Source organism: Lontra canadensis, unplaced genomic scaffold, assembly GCF_010015895.1.
Source record: "Lontra canadensis isolate GAN:19392208 unplaced genomic scaffold, GSC_riverotter_1.0 scaffold33, whole genome shotgun sequence".
In the NCBI taxonomy this organism is placed as follows: Eukaryota; Metazoa; Chordata; class Mammalia; order Carnivora; family Mustelidae; genus Lontra; species Lontra canadensis.
Genome location: NW_022631027.1, coordinates 18,982,531 through 19,000,847, shown reverse-complemented (window position 1 = coordinate 19,000,847; position 18,317 = coordinate 18,982,531). Strand labels below are relative to the sequence as shown.

The 18,317-nt window shown below is 40.4% G+C and overlaps 1 protein-coding gene across 8 annotated transcripts in view; it reads right to left on the bottom strand.

The window, feature by feature from the left end:
- Positions 1-18,317, bottom strand: part of NTNG1 (netrin G1) — a 336,025-nt gene that overhangs the window by 79,326 nt on the left and 238,382 nt on the right. For all 8 annotated transcript variants that reach the window (XM_032867251.1, XM_032867256.1, XM_032867252.1 and 5 more), the window contains exon 4: positions 3,589-3,761. In XM_032867251.1, coding sequence (XP_032723142.1) covers positions 3,589-3,761 — 173 coding nt within the window. The remainder of the gene's footprint in view (positions 1-3,588; positions 3,762-18,317) is intronic.

Genomic DNA, 18,317 nt, shown 5'->3' with positions numbered 1-18,317 from the left:
TTCTTACAGAGAAAACATAAGCTTTTTAGAAAAAATAAGGAAAACATTTTGATATATATATATATATATATATATATATATATATATATATATATATGGCTTTAAAGACCAAGAAAACACAATGGGTCTTGAATAAAAAGCATAGTGTATAAAGATATAATCACAAGAGTTATTACTTCTGCCTCTGACAAGTCTATTGTATTGAAAAGCATAGGGACATGTGACGTGTCTCACATATTATAGTGATGGCTCTACTTTAGAACACTGGGGCTCTACATTCTTCTTTCCTGGCTCGATACAGTCCTTACAAAAGTGGCCTTGGAGATGTTCCAGAATTGAGGACTTCCAAAGTCCTACAATTCACAGCAAAGTCCCGGTTCAGGGTACCTCTGAGTGCTGGGTTAATTGTCTGTGAAGGGAGATCTTCTGAGTTCTTCTGCTAAGAGTGGGCAGGAACTGACCTTCCTATTGAGAAATGATTCTGGCTGCTGAGATTCTGCTAAATCAAGAGATTACCCAGGATGCATGGTGTTTCTAGGCAATTGAGGAATTGATGTTGAGGGTGAAGAGATTGTAGCCACTCTTTTTATACCTCTTAGGTTTTGTATTCTTGTATTAGGATATGACATATACTATGTGATCCTCTTAAATAACGGACTTGTGATGTACCACCTGGAGTTGTGTGTGTGTATGTGTGCACACAAGCATGTATGCTTGTGTGTAAGAAAAAGCTGGCATGAAATGAGAATCATAAGAGTGCGAGAAGTCCCATGTTGGCTGACATCTCCACACTAAAAAAGTAGAAGACTTCTAGGGCAAGCAACCCAGGAAGAGACAAGAAATTCTTATTATATGAAATGGAATTTGATGATGTTAATATGGAGAAAAAAGAAACTGGGGTCAATATAGCTCTTTTGCTACTTAAAGAGAAAAAGCTCACTGGAAATGACGGGATACTCAAGAAATCAGTGAACTACTAAAAAATAGGTCTTATAACAATTAAAACTGTCCAATAATGAAGAAGCATGCCTTATGAAAAAAAAGTCCTAAAATTAAAATTATTTTTGAACATTTATTTTGTGACAGGTGTTATGCTGAACATATTACATGCAGTAGCCTGCTCAGTTCTCTTAAAATCCCTCGGAAGTGAGAATTGCTATTATTCTCACATTACAGATGGGAAACTGAGTGCTGGAGAGGTTAGTTTACTTTTTCAAGGTCACACAGCCAGTGAATAGATAAACTGTATTTGAACCTGTAACCTGTGTTCTAAGCCACTGAATTGCTTATTTTCATCCTCAGACACTAAAAGCACAGTCTGATGTGTCAGAAATTTAGTTTAAGGAGTTCTTGCCATTGTAAGGTTTTTCCACTGCAAGACTCTTTCATCTCTGAAATCCTTCATCTAATTTCTGCCATGTTGAAGACTGGAACATTGATTTGAGCCTCCTTGGGCTTTGTGTCCCTCTGTCACCTTCGTATTTTAAAAAAGATGGGAAAAAGTCTAAAAGTCTGGAGAAGGCCAATAAACACTAAGGGATAGATGGGCAGTGGAGACCACAAAGAAGATTGCAAGAGGTTGCATTCCTTTGGCCAGGGAGTAATTGGTGATCTTCTCCAATATGCAAAAGATTCATCATTCCCATGGAGAATATAACAAAAAACCCACCGCAGTGAAAAAGCTCGGATGGTGCAAGAAGGGGTCCCCGGTGAAAATGTCTTGAAGTACGCAAGTCTTTGAAGCTCATTTATGGGTTGAAGAACTGTTATGTGAGAATAGGGGCCAATGCAGCTGGAGTTTGGCCTCACCTGCCTTTCTGGTCACCTTGACAAGTTGATTGGCCCTGAGGTTGAACCAGAATGCCAACAAGGTTTGTGAACCTTCCTCCATTCCATCCTGTTACCCTAAAGAAGCAGCAGACACTGAAAATGAAATCGGAGCTACTTCCACTAAGGGAAACCTTTAAAGCAAATGTGACAAGTGTGGTGATAGGGATTCTTGGTAGTCAGGCACAGGGGCTCGCAAACAAATAACCTCATGATCCTTCTGAATTCATGAGTCTATGGCCCTGAACAACTGAGGACAGCCCAGAGTCTCTGTTAATAAAATCGCCTTGAAAAATCAACGTTCCTGCTCAACAGAGCTTTATGTATTAATTTTAGGAGCTAGACTGTTTTTTTTCTTTAACACAGAAAGAAATGGAATCCCCTTACAAATAGAGATTTTTTTAATCTTTTGAAGAATATTTTTTTCTGCTTCATAGAAATTTTATCATAATTTCATGCCCCCATACTTCATGGCTTGTTACTCACTCCATTACTCTTACATTTAACTTGATAAGGTCCTGGTTCCTGTGATATTAGTTTTTAGGTTTTGGCTTCTCACAGCTGCTGCTTTGAAGTACCTGATAACATTCTCAGCCTCACAAAGAGCCAGTGGCTTTTTAAGCCCTCATTCTCCCACTGCTCACTATCCTGCTATTTCTGTTACTTCTCACTTCACGGGTATGTTCTCAACCTCACCCTTTCTCTACTTTTGAAAGAGGGCAAAACTTGGGCTTTCACAAGTGGCTAATGGGTCCATCCATGGAATTGGGGAGTTTATTCTGGAAATAATCATGTCTTTCCCTGAGCGTGTCAGAGCATGTCTTCCTCTGGATCTTCAGGGATTTTAGTGGGGCACACAGGGGTGGTAATGGGGAATCTCTCGTGGTTCCTGGAAGCACAAGTAAGGCCTGCGCTCTTTTCACATGAACTCAGATATACCTTTTCTTTCTTTCTTTCTTTCTTTCTTTCTTTCTTTCTTTCTTTCTTTCTTTCTTTCTTTTAAGATTTTATTTATTTATCTGACAGAGAGATCACAAGTAGGCAGAGAGGCAGGCAGAGAGAGAGGGGGAAGCAGGCTCCCTGCTGAGCAGAGAGCCCGATTTTGGCCTGAGCCGAAAGCAGAGGCTTAACCCACTGAGCTGCCCAGGTGCCCCAGACATTCCTTTTCTTAATGTAGTACCTGCAGGCCTACACAGTCACGCTTGGTAATCAAAAGGTGGCTCTACTAACAGGATCCAAGCCAGGCATGACTTCAACAGCTGGCATTTGGAAAAAGCCAATTAATTCATCAGGCGAAGTTAGGCTGTAGTGAAAACTGGACAGGGAAGCATCTTCTGGACAAAACATCCCTCAAGTTACCCAGTAGGGGAAATGGGATTAGAAACATTTAGAGAATTTCTGGAGTTGCCGATGGCTGAAATTAAGTTCCCACTGGGAGTTTTGAAGGCTGTTGTTATTTTAATAGGAAATTAATTTGGGGAGGAAAGCAAACATTTCCTGTTTCATCCACTTAGAAAAAAATGTCTCCTGATTTCCATCATTTCCCAACACACTTGATGTGAATGTTGGAAGACTGAATTTAACAGATGATCCAAGTGTGAAAATGTGCTTACAAGTGGTGAAATAGAGACTAAAGCTTTAGCCGCATTTTGAAGAGGAGTAGGAAAGCCGTAAGAGGAATAGCACAATTGCAAGTGAAATTGAGAGGAACTGTCAGCTCATCTTGCACAGAATATGGTGTTAGAGAGCAAAGTTACTCACAGGTATTTGCAGTGCCTTTGGGGATGGGGAGATACGAGCCTGGACTCCAAGGTCGGCCCTGATAATTCTTCTTGCATTTCCCACAGTCTGGACCTGTGGTGTTGTGCTCACATTCACAGGTCAGTTTGCTGTTGTCATACACACACACAGTGGCGTGGAGATTACATTTGCACCTAAGCAGGAGAGAGACAAGAGTTCACTGTAAGACAAGTTGGTCTTAGCAATCACGATCACGGAGGCTTTACCCATCTATCTCCTGGGGTGGCGGCTCTTACAACCCACAGTGATTGCTACATAAAAGCTCTGGGCAAAATGTAGATCTGCAGGCCCCACCGTTAGAATCTTTTCAATAAGGGGGAAGAGGTGGGGTTAGGATATCGTATATCTCATCCCACCCTTCAAGGAATCCCAATACTAGTCATTCTGTTCAGTAGAAGCCTGAAGGTCCCATAAGACAATTGTACTACAAAATCAAGGGTTTCCCAATAAGTGTCCAAAATATTGCCACCAGTGAGCAGTTTTCTTGTGGTATTAGCAATCTATGACAATTTCATTTGGGTTTGAAGAGCAATGTTATCTTCTGTTTTTCTTTAAACCAGAAAGACAATTCTTATTTGTTTAAAAGGAAAGATAACCATGAAGACAATTTGCCGTTTAGGCTTATTTTATAGACCCACGCAGATAATAATCATAGAACCCACATTCCGGGCTCTAAAATGATATTACCCCAGATCAAAAGCTTTTCCCGCCAAGGCCTCTAATCAATCTGAATAGTCCTTAGATTTCCTAGTCACAGCAAATAAGGTAATTACAAGTCTTCCACAAATGGTCCAAATGACTCAGATAAAAGATGCTTAGAAGCCTAGAAAATAAAAAAAGACTATATGTGGCAGGGGTTTGAGGTCATTAGCAAATGTCTTGCCTTCGGTGCCTGTGAAGAGAGCTGTGATATATGAGAGGCAACAATGGAATATGCAATTTCCACAAAAATACATTCCCCTACCCAAAGTCTTGTACTGTAAAATTGCAAAGGCCAACTGGATATTTGTTGAGGTAGCAAGTTATAAATTGCAACATCCCAAGCAGAGGCCACATCCTCTGGGAAAGTAAAACCTAGGTTGACAGGATCACCATGACCAGAGGCCAGAATGGTGTATGCAGGAAGCAATGTGTCCACACACAGGGGAGAACTAAGACACCCGAGACAGGGGATAAAGGATCAAGACTTGTCAGAGTTGGAATCTGAAAATGTTACGTGTGTGTATGTGTCTGTCTGTCTGTAGACGTGTGTGCATTTTTAAACTAGTCCTGCCTCTTCTAGAAACTAGGACAAAAATATAGAAAGCCAAATTACATAAAAACAAGGAAAGGTTGTAGGGTTTTACATTTGCTCTCCTTTGTGGGGAATATCATGAATTGGAAAAAGTAACAGTAGTCTTTCTTGGTAGGAAAATAAGATTCTTTAAGAACTGATGTTGGTTTCTATAATGTCTGTATAGCAACATGCAAGTTTCTGTCTTGTACATGGATGATCTGTTTGGAACACTGACCCAAACTTATGGCAAGGAAGTGAAGGACGGGCTAAGACTATTACTGAGAGCTACTGGCCTCTCTTCTAACTAAAAGGTGTAGCTCCTAATGTAATTCCCACTCCCCACTCCCCAAACCTTCCTGGATAAGATCACACTTCTTCATCAGGGGTCTGCTACAATTTGCAATACTTGTAGCTATACTCTTCCCTCTGTATAGTTGTAAATTGTAATAAGCTGAAAGGCTACTATTTAAGCAATACCTATTCAATTTAAACAAATAAACAGAACATTTAATATTAACACACATACAGTCTTCTAAAAAGATAAGAGAAAAATAATTCAGTTAAGTGAAATAGACAGTGTTTAATTATGAGCTAGGTCTTATAACATTTTCCTCTATGCAGGGAGTCACTTGTGTTAAGTTGCTTGTGAAAGGATCTTTCCCCTTCCAACATTAGCACCTTTATTTATGGGTGTGTTTTTGTATATGGAACATGTTAGAAACCTAGGTGACAGAAGCAACAACTTACACTGATTTAGCACCCTATCTGCTGTTAAAAATTCCAAATGAGGAAATGAACAACATGACCCCAAGAATATGCTTGTTTCATATGGGAAGACCAAGAATACAAGTAGTAATTGTAAATTGGATGAAATATCCTTTAACTGTTAATACTTTCAGACTTGAAGTCACTTTCTGACTTACAGGCAATTTTCATTTTAAAGGCTCTGTATTTGCTGAGAAAATAGTCTTTGACTAACAAAAGAAGGTGAAAGGAAATTAGGTGACTGTTTTGTCTTATTTCTCTCAGATTTCTTCCAATTAATGGTTCATCTTCACCTGTCCAAAAGCTAATCATTTAAGGCTCAACTCAGTTCACTCTTTCCTGTTATCTACCCTGCTCACTGTAGACACATTGAGCTCTATCTTCTGATTTCCTTAAATGATTCTGTGTATTTGGTTTGGTTGGTTGTTACTTAAAAGCTCTTTAAGTTTTAAAATGTGGACTCATTGCATAAATCTCTCCCATCCTAAGGGCAGAAATACCCACCTTGGACTCTGGTCTTCTTTTCCAGCTACCTCTTTTAACACTCTCCTCTCCTTTCTTGAGTTTCCTATACCTGCATTTTCCATTTTCTCATCTTCTACTCACTTTCTCTTTCTCACCAACTATGGCCTCTCTTGCCAAGATCATCCATGACCTCTTTGTTGAAAATCCAATGGATACTTTTCTGTCTTATTTGATCTCCCGATGGCATTTGAATCTGTGGACCACTCCCTTTCCCTTGACACTTTGCCCTTGGTGGATTCTCAAGCTCATTTTCAGAACCCTCTTAATCTTTGTGTTCTCTTTATGTGCTCTTCTTGGGGTCCTGGCCCAGCACTGTCAGCCTAAGTGACTCTCTTGGAACATTTTATTTTATTTTGTTTTATTTTATTTTATTTTATTTTATTTTATTTTATTTTATTTATTTCAGAGATGGAGAGAACACCAGCTGGGGGTGGGGGCAGAAGGAGAGGGAGAGAGAAGCAGACTCCCTGCTGAGCAGGGAGCTGATATGTGGCTCGATCCCTGTACCCTAGGATCATGACCTGAGCCAAAGCAGGTGGTTAACCGACTGAACCACCCAGGTGCCCCTCTTTGGACACTTTTAATATAGGTTGTCCCTTCAATTTCCTCTGTGGTCCTTAAAGCCTTTGAGTTATACCAAACTTACATTCTAAAGCAAACTTCCATAATCTTTCCCCACTCTGAAATAATAAGCATATGCAAAATAAGCTTAAACATTTGAAAACATTTTAGGAGATTCAGAGATTCTCTGTTAACCATAGGGATCCATAGAACCACTCCTTCCATTATTACCAGGTGAAGATATTCTGATCAACATGTTGCTAAATCCTGTTACCTACATTTCCATCATGGAGCTCTCTCGTGGGCATGTCAAACTCAGCAGATGGCAAACTGAATTTTGGGGCTTCCCTCTCCTACTCCTCCTTCTAGGGTTTCTGTCTTAGTAAATTCATCACCTTTCAGGCAGCTGGTTGAGAATGCCCCCCTCTTTCTTTCCTATCATATCTAATTGTCATTGCTCCGTCTCTCACCAAGTTCTGAGATCCCTCCTCTTTGATACTCTCAAAAACATACAGTTCCAGCCATTGCCACCATCCTAGTTGAGATCTCCATCATCTTTGACCTGCTTTATTACAATGGCCTCTGAACAGAGCTTACTCCTTAGCCCAGTCTCAACACAAGAATCAAAATAATCCTTTACACAAAAATATTGGGGTTCCTGGCTTAGAATCATTGAAAGACTTGTCACTTTTCTCAAAATAGAGTCCAAACTCTGTAACATGGACTCCAAGTCCCTTCGAAGTTGGTGTCTCCTCCCTATTCCAGTCTCATCTGTACCACTAGCAACACTACTCATTTTGTCACACTTTGCCTTCAGATAATCTTATAAGCTGTTCCTTCTGCCTGGAACATTCTACTCTACTACCTCTACATCTGCAAAATACCTACCATTCAGGTGTCAACTTGTAAATTTCAGTGCCTGGCTCCTAAATGACATTCAAAAACCATCCACTGATCAACTATCTGAGTGCTTCTCTGACCCACCAGTATGCCTTTCCTACGTGCTCCTGTGACCCTGGCAAGGCCAGTCATGTGAGAAAGTGATCTCTGCCTTAGACATAGACTGTGTTGTCATTGCTTCTTCTTTTCTCACCTTTCCTGGAGTGTCAATGCCTGGAAGTAGCAGTCATGTTTGCCTTACTTAGTGCAACATTCCAGCACTTGTCAGGGTGCTAGGCGCATGATAAGTACCTAAAAAATATTTGCCTGATAAACAAATGATTAATAAGCAAGTAGACTCTCTGAAAGCAGGAACATCATGGGTCTGTCCTTCTATGTCTAGCATGGTAATGGACTAAAAATAGAGAATTAATAGGCATTGTACTCAATCAAACACTCCATGACATATGCTGAAAACTGCCACGCGCCATTATCATTGGTTTTCATAACTGACATTGTGATGGGCAAAGGGAACACTATAAAATTGGTAAGACTTTGTAAATACCATTTAATTTAAACTCCAGAGAATTTGTCAAATGCCTGAAACCTAACACAAGAAAAAAATCCCCGAAATACTCAGGAAAGTAACACAGTTTAGAGGAGAAAACAAACAAAGAAAAAAAGCAGAGCATTTGTGTGGTATAATTATCCTGGAATGTGCATCCTTCAGCTTCAACTTCTCATTCAGGGATGACCACCCTGGTTCAGGCGGTTTGGCAATGTTGCTTGGGCCTTGGTGGACACTGGAACTTCCTCAGCAGTAAATGTGCTGAACCAGCCCAGCTTTGGGCTGTCTTTCCTCCATCCTTGTGACAACTGTTGTGCCTGGGCTGAGCCCGTGAAAGTGGACACCGAGGTATCACATCACTGCTCAGGACTGGGAAATGGCTCCCTTTCATTACCCCCAGCTCAGGCTGTTTGCCTCATGCCAATCAGATGCTGAAATTCTTTATTTAGAGTCCCTGCCAGAGTGGGTTTTCCTCCAGCAGGGGGAAAAAGAAAATGGATGTCATGATGCTGGGAGATTGCTCTCAATTCCTGGGGCTGTGACCTCCAGTCTCGTGATGGGGTGGAGGGCAGATTTCCGTGGCCTCCACTTGTCTCTGGCAGATTCATTATCCACTTCCACAGTCATCCCGCTCCCACATCTATGGGTGGGGGAGGAGCTGCACAAGTGGATCACTAACAGGCTTTGCTTGCAGTGAAGTATCTGATGTTCTGGATAGCCAAGCCTATTCACCAATTCTGTTTACACACATAGGACTCACACCAACTTACTGCAGATAGAAATGACTTGCATGCACTTGGAAGATCCACTTGTGCATAAGTGACACAGTGCACACACTGTTAAATAAGGGCATTGCTAAGACACACTTACAAAAAGGTTGAGCCCTATTCTGTGAGGCAAGTGATGAAAACCTGTGTATTCTTGCTTTCAACCAGGTCTGCACTTCCTGTATTTTAGTGACCAGCTGTCATGAGTCAATTTAATCTTGCTTATAAAAAGCCTTCAACATTTAGATCTCTGCCACCTGCCAGTAGGTATGAAAAACCCATACAGTCTGCCTGTTTTTTTTTAAAAGATAATTTAATATATTTATTCTGGGAAGCATGTTATCCACCACAATTTCCTGTGAGTTAGAGGTCTATATATATAATCTATTACTAGTGTTTCAAATAGAGGTACCAAGACAGAGAAGTTTGGAACTGGCCCTTCCTGAAGCAAAACAGGAAGGGAAGCCAGGCTTGCTGCCTTGCGAGTCCAGGATTCGGCTACTTTTGTGCCAGAGGAGGAATCACCATAAAGTGAATGAAGTTTAGCATCAGGGCCCTTTCAAGTCCTTGGGGAAGACCCTAACCATGCATCCATATGGTCATGTGCTTTTGTGTAATACTCACAAATGAGATATCTTTGCATTTTTTTAACCAGTGAAGGTTTTTTCCTTAGTGAGAATACCCTTCCACTCACAAAGGGTATAAATTTCAGGCCTTACAAAACCTGGATCAGCCTCTGGTTGCACCCTCTGCCTTGGATGGGCAGCAGCTACATAAATGCTTCTAGAAAATGAGTTAGCGCAAACACTGGAGCTTCAAAGATGTCTTTTTCAAAAGGTGACAAATATAAAATGCTTTTCACATACTTTTTCTGCCTCTGCAGCCCCTTGGCCTTTTCCTTTTCACTCTGACATATGAATTTTTGGTTTCTACCTCAACACATTATTTGCCATGGGGACCTGCAGCAACATCATTTAGAAATTATGAGTTATTGATTACGAAGGCAGTCAGCCCAGGGTTCAAGTCCCACTTTTGCCAATGACTTGTGAGGCCATTGGATAAGGGACTTCACAAACACACAAACAAACAGAACTAATGTTTACTGAATACTTCCAAGTACCTGGCATTGTGCTCAGTGTTTTTGCATGTTTCACACATTATTTTGTACAAACATTACAACAGTACTGTGGGATTGGCACTAATTAGAGATGCTTTTGCATATTGACGAACTAAGAAACCCATCTCTCCCAACTAGTATGAGATAGAACCAGGATTTAAACCATGGGTAGCCAGCCTCCAGAACTCTGCTCTTACCAACAAAAGTGGAATGCTGTCTTTCTAAGTATGGCGAGGCCTCAGCTGCCTCATCTGGAAAACAGGGACAATAAATAGATGTGTTTCAAAGAACAGTTCTGGGTATTGAAAAGCTAATGTACGCATGCCCTGAGGATCGTATCTGACAGAGAGTTCTTAATAAATGTTAGTTTCAATTATTATTATCTCTATAATTACTACTGCTACTACCATGACTGAAAAGGGCTGATTCATTCTGTAAGCCTTAATTCATAACGTATTCTTTGCATAACGCCATGAGAAAGCCCATGGGATTCAAAACCAGAAGATGACACAGAGTCCTAATCTCCAAGAACATAGAATTTGTTGAGTCAATAAGATGAAACACACACAGACTGACTACGGACCATGAAGAGCGTGCCACTGAGACCACCAGGGACCGTAGGAATAAGCCCGACATGAGAAACAGCAGGTGCCTCGGCACGTTGTGTGGGCTGTTATTGCTGACCCACCTCTCAGCGCAGAACCAGAATGCGGCCCTTTACGCAAGCCTAACTTAAAAACAACAGCTGCAGCCCTATTCTGTAGGAAGACAAACCAAAAGACTCCACAAACCTGAAAGACCTCCACTCCAAAAAGCACCGATTAGCTGTCTGAGTTGCCTGCCAAAACCAACCAATCAGGACAAGGCACTTTCCTCTCCCTTATTAGCATAACAGACAAGAGTGGGAACTTTCAGGGAGAACTTTGTATAAGCAGGGCTTCCTGTTTGTTCAAAGAGGCTGGCTTAAGTGCTGTGTGTTGGTGCTGTACCTCCGTGCATCTAGAGCTCTAACCCCAATAGAGCCTTGCCTGTGCCTTTGACTTTTGGGTCTGGCCTAATTTCTACCATTGTGGGGCCCAAGATCTGGACTCTGGTAACAATATTCCATCTAATCCTAACAATATAAGAAAGTACAGTGGTAACACTGAGTTGTCTCTCCCCTGACAATGCTGTATTTGCACTAAAAGGTCAGAGGGACAGCCCTTCGTTAGCACTGAAGGCAGGCAGAAGAGAAAACACCACATTCCACTGTATACCTGGAACTGTGATAGGTGCCTCCCCTACATTATTTCACCTCATCCTCATTACCGCTGGGAGAAGGAGGTATAAGTACCTGTAATTTACAGATGTGGAAAGTATGGCCAAGAGCAGTAAAGCAATTTGCTCAAAGAAACACTTCTGGTAAATGGTAGTCAAGAGTCAATTCCAAAGGCCAGGTTCATTCTAGGACATCACTCTATTTGAGGCATAAGAAAGCAGACTGGTTCATGGGGAAAAGTAGACTTGTGGTTCTAAACTGCGATCTTGACACTTCTACTGTAACACTTGCTGCTTAAATTGTGGTTGCTGGACCAGCCATTTCAGGATCACCCCGAGGGCTTGTTACAAATCTTAGGCTTTCTGCAGACTCCCTGAAGAAGGATCTGCACTTTAGCCAGATGACCGTGTGATTTATATGGAGAAGAAGGGTTGAGAAGACCTGCTGAGTCACCAGTGTGTCAAAATCCTGATGAACAGGAAGACTAATATCATGGGTGTGATCCTTGTGCAAACCTCTCCTTCACCTATATTTTCTTTAGCAATCTTTGGCCTAAACCTGACTAGCACTAAGGTTCTAGCTATACTCACAACCAAACTGACCATTTGTTTGTGAATTCTGTCAACTCAACTGATCTTCAGATTCATAGATCATATAATAATTAAATAATGTATATTAAAAGCTGCTTATACTTATTAGTCAAAACGGTATTTAATCCAGAATGTATAAAGAGCTGTTACAACTACAATAATAAAAGGGACCAAAAAAAAAAAAAAGCTAGTTAAAAAATGACTAAAAGATCTTAAAAGATATTTCTCTAAAGAAGATATATACAGGGGAGTGGAGCAAGATGGTGAAGGAGTAGGAGAGCTAAATATCATCAGGTCCCAGTAGTTCAGCTAGATAGTTATCAAACCATTCTGTATACCTACAAACGCAACAGGAGACAGAAGAGAAGAACAGCAATTCTAGGAGGAGAAAAGCGACCACTTTCTAGAAGGTAGGATGTGAGGAGAAGTGAATCCGAGGCAATATATGGGAAGAGAGACTGTGATGGGTAAGGGCCAGCTGCCAGCAAGCAGTAGAGCAGTGGAGCACAAAACTGGAACTTTCAGAAGTCTGCTCCATGAGGGATGTCACTCTATGGGCTAAGGGGTGGGGGATGGAGCCCTCGTTGGGACAGTGATCAAAGGTAAACGTGCACCCATTTGTTTATAGCAACAATGTCCACAATAGTCAAACTATGGAAAAAGCCTAAATGTCCATCCATAGGTGACTGGATAAAGAAGTTGTGAGAATGGAATACTATGCAGCCACCCAAAATCCCACAAAATCTTGCCATTTGCAATGATGTGGATAGAACTAGAGGGTATTATGCTAAGTGAAATAAATCAATCAGAGAAAGACAATTATCATGTGATCCCTCTGATACAAGGAATTTGAGAGGCAGTGTGGAGGGTTGTTGGGGGGTATGGAGGGAAAAAATGAAACAAGATTGGACTGGGGAGCGAGACAAACCATGAGACTCTTAATCTCAGGAAATGAACTGAGGGTTGCTGGGGGTTGGCAGGGAGGGATAGGGTGGGTGGGTGATGGACATTGGGGAGGGTATGTGCTATGGTGAGTGCTGTGAATTGTGTAAGACTGATGATTCACAGACCTGTATCCCTGAAGCAAATAATACATTATGTTAATAAAAAAAAAAAAGATACATACAAATGGCCAGTAAACACATGAAAAAATGCTTATCATCTCTAGTCATTAGGGAAGTGCAAATTAAACCCATAATGAGGTCCCACTTCACATCCACTAGGATGGTTATAATTTAAAAAGATGGACAATAAGTAATGTTGACAATGATGTGGAGAAATTGCAACTCTCATCCATTGTTGGTAGGAATGTAAACTGGTGCAGCCACTTTGAAAAATAATGTGGCAGTTCTTCAACGAGGTGAGCATAAAGATATCATATGATCAACAATTCCACTTCTAGGTCTTTACCCAAGAGAACTGAAAACATGCCCACACAAAAACCTGTACACAAATGTTCATAGCAGCATCATTCATCATAGTCAAAAAGTAGAAATAACCCAAACATCCATAAATTAATGAATGGATAAACAAAATGTCATATATCCATACAATGGAATATTATTTGGGGGGAAGAAGTAATGAAGTACTGGTATGTGCAACAATACGGATAAACCTTGAAGCACATTTCTAAATCAAGGAAGCCAGACACAAAAGGCCACATAATGTATGCTTTCCTTTATAGGGAATGCTCAGAATAGGTGAATCTACACAGATGAAAAGTAGGTGAGAGATTCCTGGGACCTGGGGAGAGGGCAAATGAGGAGTTACTGCTCATGGATGGGGGTTTTCTTTTAGAGTGATGATAGTGTTCAGGAGTTCAATAATGGTGAGGGTTGTACAACTTATTGAATATACTAAAAGCCACTGAATTTTATATTAAATAAATGAAAACATAAACTAAAATAAATACGGTATTTGTCCAAAACAGATGGTAGAAAACATTGGATAAGAGTTTGGGCTCTGAGGTCAAAGAGTGTGGCTTTAGCAGGTACTTAGTCAGGTTCCTTTAGCTCAGTTTTCTCCTCTGTAAAATGAGGATCATAAAATACCTACCTGAGGGGTTGTTGGGAGCCTTAAATGATACAGTACAAGGTAGCAGAGACTGTTAATTGATGTATTCTTCCTTTTTCCACATCACTACAGTTTCAGCTGGGTGCATAACCTCCCTGTATAAAGATTACGTTTCCCAGCAACTCCTTGAGCTAGGTGTGGCCACGTGACTATGTTCCACCATTGGCCTATTAGTGGGAGTGATGTCTTTGATACTCCTTTTGGTCACACTCCTTCCTCCATTTCTGCTTTACTTTGTGGAATATGAACATGGTGTTAAGCCACCTTGGACTACATGGACCATGGCAGTAACCACAAATAGTGGAACCTGGGCCCTCGGGCAGCCTTTACTGCAGTCAGGGGAAGGTGGGTCCATAGGGAGCCACCATTCCAGCCTTGGGGCCCCTAACTTCCAAGAGAAAGGAGATAGAAATATGCTTCTATTTTGTTTAAGACACTGTTAATGTAAGCCTCTCTTACACACAGCTGAACTTATATCTGAACACAGCACCTGGTAAGCACTTAATAATTTAATATAAGCTATTGCTATTATCATTTCTATCTTATAGCAAAAGATCAGTTCTTCAAAGCAAAAAATCTGTTCTTCAACTATCAAATGAAAGAGGGGGTTTAAATCTTTCAGGCATTCTCCTACTCCTTCCTTCATGAATAAAACCTGGAATGTGAAAGTAGTTATCACTTGTAAGCAAAAATGTTTTCAGAAGATTTACTTTTATAAACTGTGTGATGGCCAAAGTTCCATGTGAAATAGATACTGAAAACAGCCACACACTAACAGACCAATAAATAGGCTGGACATGTAACTTGTGTTTGCATTCCTGTATTATAGGAGAAGCATGTAAGAAAGAGGGGTACTAGGATTCTGTTAGCCACCCTGCAAAGCCAGAAGGCAGGTTTCCACATAGCTTTTGTTCTAACACTTTCCCAATATACCGAGTAGCTAATAAGGCCCCTAGTTGATGGGGGATTTACTCTCCTGAACTTTGTTCTTGGAAGAACTATTTTTGAGGAGTGATTGGTCTAAATTTAAAAAATATATATATTTTATTTATTTAGTTGGAAGAGACTGAGAGTGATCGAGTGAGAGAGAAAACACAAGTGGGGGTTGGGGCAGAGAGAGAGGGAGAAGCAGACTCTCTGCTGAGCAGGGAGCCAGACATGGCTTGATCCCAGGACCCTGAAATCATGACCTGAACTGAAGGCAGATGCTTAACCAGCTGAGTCACCCAGGTGCCCCCTAGATTTTTCTTTTAAACAAGGAAATATACAGTTACACAGTTTTCTCTGGGAGTATAAAATAAAGTCTGAGATCTTCACAGACACTGGGATCTTACCATCTTTTAAAATATGCATAATTTATTTGCCCCCCCAAATTGATAGGACAGGGACCAGAAGTCCTTCTTATACATTTAAGCAACAAATGACTTGGTCATCCTTACAGCATTTAAGAAATGCTCTAAAAGTTCCACTTAAACCTTACTGGAAACCCTAAACTTACCCATAGTGAAACATCAGATCACATGACTCAACTAAACTACTGGTTTTTTAGATAATATTAAAAATAGCCCTTTTCTATTTCTAAAGCTTGCCAGGGAGACTAGAGTACTATGATTATAAAGTACAATAAAAAAAGGAGCATATAAATTTGGGATAATGCATTGTCCAAGATTGGAATAGGTATATGATGGTGTCCTATGACCTGTTTACTACACTCCTGAGGACTCTGGTTAAATAAGAGGCACAGAAGGATAAAAGACATAACAAGATAATTATCACAACTGAGACTGCCACTGTTCTCTGCATGACCAATCAATAAAGAGCTTGTTAAATTAAAACTAAACCAATCCAAGGCCAATGAGCAACAAATAGATGACCCTAGATACTTAAGATATGCATGGTGAACCTTTACATTCTCATTCTTTTTGAGAAAACAGAAAATTTAGGGGTCTTCAGTCTCAGAAATAAAGATGATCATTGTTCAAAGAACCAGATTCTGAAAGAGAGATAGGACAACATTAAGAACTTGAAGTCTGAGTTCAAGTCCTAGCTCTACCATGATCCTGGTGGGTAACTGCATCTGAGTCTCAGTCTCCTTATCTATAATATGGACTCTTATTAGGATAACAAGAGTTATACATAGGATTGTTATGAAGATTAAATGAAATAGCCTATGTAAAGTATGTATCACAGATTCTGGTAGATAGTAAGTATTCAAGAAATGTTAGCTGTTATTGTGGAAAAGAGAGGGCAAACCCACGGCTTGGCTCTCTGTAAGCCATTTACTTCCCTTTTTCTCTTGATCTCTCTATAAAATTCATGGGAAAACTAAAATATTCATTTCCTAGGCTCCCCTGGCTCTACAGTTGGTCATGTCATATAGTCTGACCAATGGGTGTGACAGTGGGGTGTTCTGGAAAGTTTTTTTTTAAAGGTGCAGCTTATAAGGAATCATTCCTCTGCCTTTTTTTACCCCTCTCACTTTGCCTTTTCTTCCTTTTTCTTCTGTCTTCCAGAAAGAAATACTAGAGGGACTTCAGGCTTTATGGCCATAAGAATGAGAGCTCCATTTGATGATGGGCAATCTGGAAGTTAAAAGGAAACTAAGGCCTGATGGTGTTCTTAGACACCAAACCCCAGCCTGCCAACTTCCTCATGTGCTCTTGCTTGAAGAAAACAAGCCCCACTCTGTTTAAGAGAGCTTTCCAGTTTTTAGAAGAGGAATATATTGCTGACATTAAGAAGCAATAATGAAGACTGCTGATGTATTCAAGTCCTTTTCACACATACTGGTCCATTTTGTAGTTTACAGTCAACAACTGCTAGGTTAGATTTCTTTTTTCCCTCTTTACAGAACCATGTAAGTGAAATACTTTCTTTCACCTACTTTTTACTTCCAATTGATGTGAAGTATACTATGATAATTCTTAATATGCTTCTTGGGTTAAAAAATATAATTCTCCTTTTTTCTAGTAGAAACTGGGACAAAAGAAAAAATAGGGCAGGAATAAACCTAAAGTTCTCCTGTGCTCTGCAAATCCACAGAGTTCAGTAAGGCTTAGGCGGAAGAGCTGAGAGCCATCTGATAGTGTAGGATTCTATCAGGTTAGACTGTCGGATAAGTTTTGAAATCTTTTAAATATGTACACTTATCGCCTCAAAAAAGGTCTTATTTCCTCAAATTGTTATATTAGAATCTGATTAAAAATGAATCTGCCTGAATAAATAGTTTTATGACTAGGAATAAAAAACCAAGTCACACCTGTGCAAAAGAAGACAATAAAGCAACTTATTCTGTATTTTTACTTTTCACTACAGAATTTGAGAGGAAATTGAATTAGATTCCCATGGGTGGTATGGAAAATTGGGGAAATAGCTTTCTTCTAATTCTCCCTTTTCTGAGAAATAAAATAATATCCAATAGAGAAGAGTGCACCCAGCAAAGCCTTTGTTTTTTCCCCTTATTTGGTGGCCTACTTTTGCTAGCAAGCCTCAGAAAAGTTGAAGTGTACAGATTAAAAAAAGAAGAAAAGAAAGAAGGGAGAGAGAGAGAAAGGGAAGAGAAAGGAAAAAAGGAAAGGAAAAAAAAATCCGCTAAAAGAGGCCGATCTTATTTGCTGTGACCAATGACCTCAATTGTGTGTCACTTATGATTGGAAACAAAGGCTCTAAAGCAAAGAAACAAAGAACCCCGAGAACAGAAATGAAGAACAGCAACGAGCTTTCAAATGATCCAACAGAGAGGATATGGTCAGGGAAAAATAACTGGATGGCAGTTGGCTATGAGGTTTCCCAATATTGTCATCATCAACGTCTCTCCATTTATAGGATCAAACATTCAGAGGTAGGGTCTGTGCCAAATGTGTGAGAAGTGAAGTATCACGAGAAGGGAAAGGTCACATAATTTAATATGGATTGCGGTCATATTTTAGAGTCAAATGATATATGATCAAGAGACATGGGTTTAATCACTAACCTGCTGAATCACTTTGGGCAGATTACACTGGCTTTCAGGGATAATATCCTTGAAATGTGAAGGGTTTGGTCTGTGTTTGAAAAATGCCCTACGTTGGCTACGTGACCGTCCCCACCTTCTGGCAGGATCTGAACTACAGAGGGCATGCATACTGTAGTTTTTGTACCTCCCTAATTCCTTATTCCTTCTTCTTTTGGTAACTACCTTGGTGGGACAACTCCTTTTCATCCTCAGGCTGAGAGGCTGAGGTGGGGGATTCCAACCTGCAGCTCCCAGGATAAGCAGAGAGGCTGTGCTCTGCCTACCAATCCGTCCCGTCTTCTTGAACACAGTGATTG